General features: G+C 41.2%; 1 protein-coding gene across 1 annotated transcript; it reads right to left on the reverse strand.

Moving 5' to 3' along the window:
- Positions 1–790: 790 nt before the first annotated feature.
- Positions 791–8,488, reverse strand: PNN (pinin, desmosome associated protein). The gene is made up of 9 exons (XM_033188207.1): positions 8,278–8,488; positions 7,530–7,601; positions 7,076–7,144; positions 6,197–6,269; positions 5,995–6,089; positions 5,766–5,841; positions 4,424–4,579; positions 4,208–4,346; positions 791–3,228 (listed from the first exon to the last, which is right to left on the reverse strand). Exons 1-9 carry the CDS (start codon positions 8,388–8,390, stop codon positions 1,862–1,864), a joined length of 2,160 nt encoding a protein of 719 aa, XP_033044098.1. The 5' UTR covers positions 8,391–8,488; the 3' UTR covers positions 791–1,861.
- Between the last annotated feature and the right edge of the window lie 202 nt (positions 8,489–8,690).

The raw sequence follows: 8,690 nt of genomic DNA on the forward strand, positions 1-8,690 counted from the left end.
TGACAGAGTAAGACCCTGTCTCTGAGAAAAAAAAAAAAAGAAACAGATTAAAATGGCCCCTGCACAAGGATGACATGCAAATCCATCAAGCATTCCATATAAAAATTCCTTTCATATACTATGATCGGTAGCACTTAGCTGAAATTATTGAAAATTACTCCTTTCCCCTCAAGCATTCATTATACCCTCATTACTACCCCTCCAATAGTAGAGCTTCAAGCCAATACTAGTCTTTTCTATAAGCAACATGAACATGAATACTGTTCAGATTTTCCAGGTACAAATGAGTGGACAAAACTTAATTTGTACAAAGGATTTTAGTGCACACAGTCATCAAATAAGGTGCTTTTTAACCGGGTTAAATTTTATGATCATCCCTTTAATTCACTATTTACCAACCTCTTTCCTGCCAGGGCACACAGGAAATGAAACATTTTGCTAGATAAGCCAGAGATGAAGATACTAATGGTGAAACTGGCTCACGGATACAGATTGCTCTGCAAAGCTCTATGCATTTACTGTTTTAATAATTACTCCAATAAAAGGATTTTTAAAAGATCTTTTAACACATCCACTTACACAAGTGAGTTATATACACACAAAAACTAACTGGAAATACTTCTTCACATTTTCACTGTAACCATTTACTTGTCAAGTGAAGGCATAATGAATATTCAAAGTCAAGGCTAAAGCTACAATGTTAAACTCAAAAAAGGTCATTTGCAATTTAAGTGCTCTCTTGTATAAAGCATCAGAAAGTTAATACAAGTACTAGTCTTAAGCAGTCACGCAAGTCTAAGCCACATTTATTTGCACATGTATAGTAATGGGCAACAGATACTCCAAGTTCATACAAATTTGTAAAACAACAAAGTTAATAATAACTTGGTACACTTGTGTGTTATCTTGCTTACATATTAAAACCTAGATGAACTTCCTTCATTTTGTGGACTTCCATACAATACTTCCTTAAACAAAATTCTTGAAAACATATCGGCATGTTTCAGTTAGAGCCAACACAAAAGTTAAGACAAGACACAAACTCAAAAACCAAGTTTGAGAGATACTTTTCTACCTCCCTCCCCTAGAAAGAAGTGGATTTTCTTTAACAGATGTATATCACACAAGTAACCATGAAGACAAAAGAATGACTCTCCCATCATCAGGAAGAAAATGCCAACCAGATCATACTGTTTCAAGTTATCTACCAAACATATGGTTAAAATGAGAAACAGGGGAAAACGCTTAGATTAAAATAACAAGGGAGATTAGAAAATAGCAAATGATTTTAAAGAGAATTGTTCCCCCTCAAAGCTGCAAAGCTCTGACTCTGACAACTCAAAATTGTCCAAGGCAAATAAAAACGAGGAAACCTTCAAAAACATTCTAATCACGTGCAGTATCTAGTGTTAAAAGCTGAAAATGATAAAGAGGATATTTATTATACAAGTGTCAACGAGGACATCCCAAAAATAATGAAATAAGCACACATTTATTTCTACAAAAGCAATGTATGATACAGAATTAGAAGGGAACAGACTTAAAGATTTGCCTATTAAAATATACAGATTCTTACTGAAGAGTATAGGATATTTAAAAAAGATGACAAGGGATGTTAATCTTTTTTTATTATTATCATTTTTACATATTTTGGAACCTCACATAATTTTGATAAATAACTCTTACAAAATTATGCAAAAAGTACAAGAATGTCTGGTAAACAAACAGTCTGTATTTTCCAAAAAGATTTTTTACAACATGCAATTCTTAAGGCAGCATCCTCCTTACAAGGACAGGTAATCCTTTTATATCAAGAAATCTTCTGCTGCAAAGAATGGCTAAGAAAGCCTGGCTTCTTCCATTAACGCCTTTTGTCTTTCCTGTCTGATTTTCGGTCTCTTTCACTTCTTGAAGATCTTTTGCCTGATCGACTACTCTCTGATATAGACCTCTTTCTGTCGGACCGGGAATTCTTATCCTTTGATCCTTTTGTATCTCTACTACTACCACCTTTTGAAGATTTGTGACTTCTTTCTAGTCCTGAAGTATCCCTTCTCTTCCGATCCACGCTCCTTCTGTGCTTTCTATCTCTATTATGTCCCCGGCCCCTACTCCGACTTCTACTCTCACTACTACTACTAGTGCTGCTGCTACTATCTCTGCTGCTGCTGCCACTTGTACTGGAGCTGCTACTGGAACTACTACGACTGCTACTACTTCCACTGCTAGAACTACTTCCACTGCTGCTACTGGTTGAACTGCTACTAGTACTACTGCTGCTACTGCTTCGACTTCTACTCTTGCTTGTTTTATTTCTAGCTCGACCTCTACTTCTGCTCCTAGTTTTGGTTTTGCTCTTACTCTCTGGATGTACTGTCAAGACTGGCTCTACTGGTACCTCAGTGAGTTTTACAGACTCTACAGGAAACTCCTTCCTCTCAGGTAGTAAATGCCCTTGCTCCTGAGTAACTTGGGGTGTTGGCTGTAAAACAGCTAATGACAAATTCTCAGGCTGAGAGGGAGCCTGGGACTGGAGTACTAATTGGGACTGAGATTGAAGCTGAGGCTGGGGCTGGGGCTGGGGCTGAGGCTGAGTCTGAGCCACAGGCTCAGGTTGGGGTTCAGATTCTTTTTCTTCTTTTTCCTCAGACTCCTTTTCCATGTCTAAAGCACTGACATTCTCTTTACCAGGAGAAAGGGATTTACATTCTTTATCTGGCTCAATTTCAAATTCCATTTCTGGTTCCAATTCTTTGCTAGCTTCATTTTCTGAAGGCTCTACACTTTCAACTCGATTAGTTTCCATTACCTCCTGGTCAGCAATTACATGTTTGACATTTTCAACCATCTCTAGCACATCCATAACTTCTTCAGGCTGACTATCCTGCTGCTTCTCACTTTCCCTTACCTCAGTTTCCTCCTCCATCTTAACCTCCATTTCCTGTTTTTGTTCTTCCTCCTCCTGTTCTTTCTCTGCATCACTATGAACAATCGCTATTTCCTTTTCCTCTTCCTCTCCTGCTTCCTCTATTTCTACATCATTGTGCTGATTACCTGTCTCCTCCAACTCTTCCTCTCGCTGAGCCACCTTACCCTCTTCTTGTTCCGCCTTCTGTTCTTCATTACGCACCACCTGATGCTCTTTTTCCTTCATTGATTGTCTTCTAGGCCTAGCCTCCATTTTATTTATTTGTTCTGCAAATTCGATGCGTCTACCTTCAAATAAAGCTAAAGAATAAAAATTTACATGTGTAAAATTTACCGATTAAGAAAATTCAAAGCCACAATTTTACAACTGGTCACAAATTGTCATTAAGCTTCATCTGGATTTGTTTTTGTAAAGTTATGACAAAATACTACCATGGCAATTAAGTAATTACAAACTGACATAAAATTATAAAAGCAAAGATCCATGGGAAATCTACATACTAGAAATTAGTGGCAGACAGAACTAGACATTTTCTAACTGATGAAGAAAACAGATTAATCTTTATGTATTAATTTTTCTGATCTCAAAGAGACAAATCATCATCTTAGCAGTGTCTATCCTTCCATGTGTGTTCCATCTAGAATCTGTTGGTTTTCACATTTGTCTTATTAGCATTTTATCAAGAGTAAGAGTAGCATGCAAAAAAAAAATTATACACAAATGCTTAAGGAATACAGATGCATAAGCACTGTCTATAACTTTCACATTAAACTCCATGATACAAATATTCCTATACTACAAACTCACCAGCATCTCAGAATGTATCTTTTTTTTTTTGAGACGGAGTCTAGATCTGTTGCCTAGGCTGGAGGTTCAGTGGCGCGATCTTGGCTCACTGCAACTTCTGCCTCCCAGGTTCAAGTGATTCTCCTGCCTCAGCCTGCCAAGTAGCTGGAATTACAGGCTTCCACCACCATGCCCAGCTAATTCTTTTTTGTATTTTTAGTAGAAACTAGAGACGGGGTTTCACTGTGTTAACCAGGATGGTCTCGATCTCCTGACCTCGTGATTGGCCTGCTTCGGCCTCCCAAAGTGCTGGGATTACAGGTGTGAACCACAGAGCCCGGCCTAGAATATCTTACATCTTATTTTTTTTTTAAAAACCAAACACAGCACACCAATCACTGAACCATAATTATTTTAGAAAACAAACTTGTGCGTATGAACATACTACCTTAGCCGCTATGAACAATTCAATGGACCTCTTCACACACTTACCATTCATTTTTCTCTGTGACTCTTCTATTAATTTTTGGGTAGCTGGACACATTCTTCCAGGAATATAAAACAAATGGGGCTTTGTCTTAGTTCTTATATATTTAATTATTTTGGCATTATGTTCATTCCATTCTTCTTGCTAAAGAAAAGGTAAAAGGTCAGTGCTTTTGTAAACATAAAGGATTACCAATCTTAGAATGCCAAATTACCACTCACCAGCTGCGCAAGCTCAACTTTCTGTTCCAAAAGCCGCAGTTCTGTCTGTTTAGCACGCCTCTCTTCAAACAGTTCTCTCCTTTCATTTTCAACCTGCTTTCTTTCTTCTTCTGCCTGAACTTCAAGTTTTTGTTCAATTTCCTGGCGCCGCTTTTGCTAAAAGTTAAGTAGCCTGCTTTAATACTTATGTGTTGAAATAGTTACAAGAAATACACACAAGGTATATATGATTTCAGTTCAATCATAATAAAAAGTTATTACACATACTAATTATGTGAAACATTAGAGGTAGGTAAATCATCTGAAGTCAGGAGTTTGAGACCAGCCTGACCAACACGGTGAAACACCATCTCTACTAAAAACACAAAAATATTAGCAGGGCATGGTCGTGCCCACTTATAATCCCAGCTACTTGGGAGGCTGAAGCAGGAGAATCACTTGAACCCCGGAGGCGGAGGCTGCAGTGAGCTGAGATCACGCTACTGCACTCCAGCCTGGGCAAGAAGAGCCAAACTCTGACTCAAATTTTTTTTTTTTTTTTACTATGTAAAGGTATCTGCAGGCCGGGCATGGTGGCTCACACCTGTCATCCCAGCACTCTGGGAGGCTGAGGTGGATGGATTGCTTTGAGCTCAGCCCAGCCTGGGCAACTTGATGAAACCCCATCTCTACCACAAAAAAAAAAAAAAAAAAAAAAGTACCTGCATATGTGTCACATTTTTTCTTTTTTTGAGATGGAGTTTTGCGCCTGTTGCCCAGGCTGGAGTGCAATGATGCGATCTTGGCTCACTGCAACCTGTGCCTCCCGGGTTCAAGCAATTCTCCTGCTTCAGCCTCCCCAGTAGCTGGGATTACAGGCATGTGCCACCACACTTGGCTAATTTTGTATTTTTAGTAGAGATGAGATGGGGTTTCCTCATGTTGGTCAGGTTGGTCTCAAACTCCCAACCTCAGGTGATCTGCCCACCTCGGCCTCCCAAAGTGCTGGGATTACAGGCGTGAGCCACTGCACCCGGCCGCTTCACATTTTCAATTCAGGATACCAACTAATTAGAACTTAGTACTTGGTACTGACTGCAATTTGTCTTTAATGAAATGGAGACTGAGGCTTTTTTTTCCACATCCCTAAATTTCAAGGCTATTAGCTATTATATCAACAACTGTTATATTGCAACACAATGTTTAAGTAAGGCTGCTCTATAAAAAGTTAAACCAAGTTTTTATTTGGCTTTATTTTAGGTTTACAATTAAATCTTAAGAGCTATAAGGATTAAAAAAAAAAAATTAATCCACTACTTTGATAACTTAAATACATGATGCAAAACAAAACTTGGATAAATACCCTTTCAGTAGCAACAGTGGATTCTTGTTTAAATTTTTGAAGGGTACCCATCAACAAGCCAAATATTCGCCGGTTCCTAAAGAACAGAATAAGAAAATTTACTGTCAACAGGATCCATTTCATTTAAACCCATCATTTTCTAAGAAACACTTCAGGACACTTGAACAATCCCTTAATTTTCCCTATAACTGCATTATTTCACAAGAGTTTTCTTCCCCCAGGGAAATACCTTTGCTTTCCCTTTTCATCCATATTTTGATCCTGGATAAGGTCTCTACGTGTGCGCTCTTTGGAGGTAGCTACAACTGAAGACTGCAATGCTGGCTGCAGAAAAAGAAAATCTCAGTAATTAACTAGCATATGAGTGGTGTGCTTTCAAATGTAGTAAAGTGAAGGTACTACATTCGTTTAAATTCCTTCAATCTCAATACCTTTTTAACATCATCATCCTCTGGGTCGCTTTCCTGGCGTGATTCTCTTCTGGTCCGACGCTCCCCGCCCAGCCTGTCATAGACAAAATTACTTTTTTTGAGACGGTGTTTCACTATACATCCAGGCTGAAGTGCAGTGGTGCCACCACAGTTCACTGCAGCCTCGACCTCCCGGGCTCAAGTGATCCTCTTGCCTCATCCTCCCAAGCTGGGACTACAGGTGTGAGCCAGCATGCCTGGGTAACTTTTTTGTACTTTTTATAGGGATGGGATTTCACCATGTACCTAGGCTGGTCTGGAACTCCTGGGCTCAAGTGATCTGCTGGCCTTGGCTTCCCAAAGTGCTGGGATTACAGGGATGAGCCACTGTGCCCGGCCAGAAATTAATTTAAATGACCACTGACGTATTTATGTAACTGCACACCAAAGGCAAATGCCCTCTCTTTCGAGGACTCATTTCCAGAAGCTTTGTTCTATCAAATCTCCATCCCATTTTATTCTTTCCTCCAGCAGAGAAAGAATACAACGTGTGAACTAATGCCCAAACCAACTTTGCTCTCCTGTATTTTCTAAGTATTTCAAACCGGTTAAGTTTTTCAAGTACAAGTCAGAAAAAAATGGTACTAATTGACAATTTTTCCAAGTTTACTCTTCACATGACCTTTATTTTGATAAACTGTGGGTTATCATGAGTGCAGAACTGTGTTTTGAGAGAACTGACTCAGTTCAATCAAATACCAAGAAAACTTGGTGGGGGGGGGAAGTGGCACACTACTCAATTTTAATATTGCTCAAACAGCATTATTATTAATAAATATTTATATTTGTGTGGTACATCAGAAACTAAAGAAGACTTCAGGAATCTTTTTATAGACCTACCTACTGACTGCCCCTTCAAGGTCTCTCTGTTTGGCTGGGGGTCCTCCTCCACTATCTGAGAATCCACGCCTGAAATTTAAAATGTTCAACATAAAGCACTTGAAATACAAGATAAACGGTATTTCCATCTGACAAGAGAATATGGTTGAAATTTTAAAAACCTTTCCAACGAAAGTAGCCTTAAATGGGCATTCATTCCCAAAATGCTTTTAGTGTTACTTTAAACTGTAAGAATTAAGGTCACTCAAAATTAGTACACTTAATATATTCTTCGACCTCCAGTTTTTCAGGATAACTGTATTTATACGGAAACCTAGTCTATCATAAGCATTAAACAAAACAAAGACGACAAACACTGGGTTATTGATTTTATCACAGGTTTTGTGCAAGCCAATATATTTATAAGTAAAGTACCAGTAGTTTCAGCATGAGTAAAGTCCAAAGGAAATCTTACCTCAGTAATAAACTACCCCGTCCTCTACCTCCACCAGGACCAGAAAGGGCCAGCAATCTGGCTTGGATGGGCCTGTAAGAGATTTACAAATCAGTGCAAGATCATATGCAGACACACATAGTTGCACCAATTACTTTCAGAGATATGGATCACAAGGAGAAAATCGCAAAAGTTCCAAAAAGATAGTTTCAAATAAACCCAAGTGTCTGAAACAGGACAGGAAATACTATTTCATTTAACTTCCTCGTTTCTCCAGGGCCTATATCACAGAAATTATAATCACCTCGATGCCCCCACACATTGAAAAGCCTGAATCAGGTCCCCATTCCGCCACCCCCGAGGAAGCCGCACGTGGGCAAGAGGCTGGGGTGAAGCGGCTGGTCGCGTCCCGGCAGGGTCTCGGGGCCGGCCCTGGGCCGGGTGCCCGCCGGAGCGGGAAGGGGCTTTGTGCTGCAGTTCCGGGCCTGCAGGGCCGAGGGCGGGAATCAGCAGTCCGGGTCTTCTCACAGGCCTGAGAAACCATGCCGGCGTACCCAGGACTCGCTCTCCTTTCTCAGGGACCTGAGACCAGCGCTCTACGGTGGGGGCCTGGGGCCTCTCCACCTCGGCGAGAACACGGTTTTACCCGCCGCCCCGCGAACAGGCCTCGAGGTTCCAGCCTTCTGAAGGCTGGCCGCCCTCCCCGCCCCCAATTCACCCCGACCAGAGGGCTGCCTCTCCGAGCTCCGAGTTCCCGTTAAGCCCTTACCTCACGTCATTCGGATCCCGCCCGGTGAGCTTGCGAATATTCTCATCCACGTTCTTAAGACTCTCTTTGGCCTTTTCTAGCTGTTCCTGCAAAGTTCTCACTGCAACCGCCATCTTCTCCCTGTAGCAGGCTTGAGACTGCTTTACAGGCCGCGCTGGGCTGTGCCGCGCCGCGGAGACGCGAAAGGACTGACAGCCGGGCTCAGCCAATGACGATGAGCGTTGTTTTCCGGCCTCAACCACTCAGCGACCGGAAGGGGGAAGAACCTGCAGCCTTTGTGACTCTGGGCCAATGAAAAGTCAGCCAGGCAGCCACCTCCCTCCCCAATTAGCTGCGGGTGCCTGGATCCTGCTAGCGCAGAGCCGGGGCGGGTTTCACAATCCCTGAGTTCTCAGAGACTTGGCCGGCAATCC

The sequence above is a fragment of the Trachypithecus francoisi genome, unplaced genomic scaffold (genome assembly GCF_009764315.1).
Source record: "Trachypithecus francoisi isolate TF-2019V2 unplaced genomic scaffold, Tfra_2.0 Lachesis_group3, whole genome shotgun sequence".
Taxonomy (NCBI): Eukaryota; Metazoa; Chordata; class Mammalia; order Primates; family Cercopithecidae; genus Trachypithecus; species Trachypithecus francoisi.

Excerpts from the sequence above, each read along its gene's own strand:
- PNN (XM_033188207.1), bottom strand. The coding sequence starts at position 8,390 with ATGGCGGTTGCAGTGAGAACTTTGCAGGAACAGCTAGAAAAGGCCAAA. Across the intron at positions 7,602-8,277 it reads CGGGATCCGAATGACGTGAG|GCCCATCCAAGCCAGATTGC; the intron begins GTAAGGGCTTAA and ends AATCTCTTACAG. Across the intron at positions 6,090-6,196 it reads AGGATGATGATGTTAAAAAG|CCAGCATTGCAGTCTTCAGT; the intron begins GTATTGAGATTG and ends CTTTTTCTGCAG.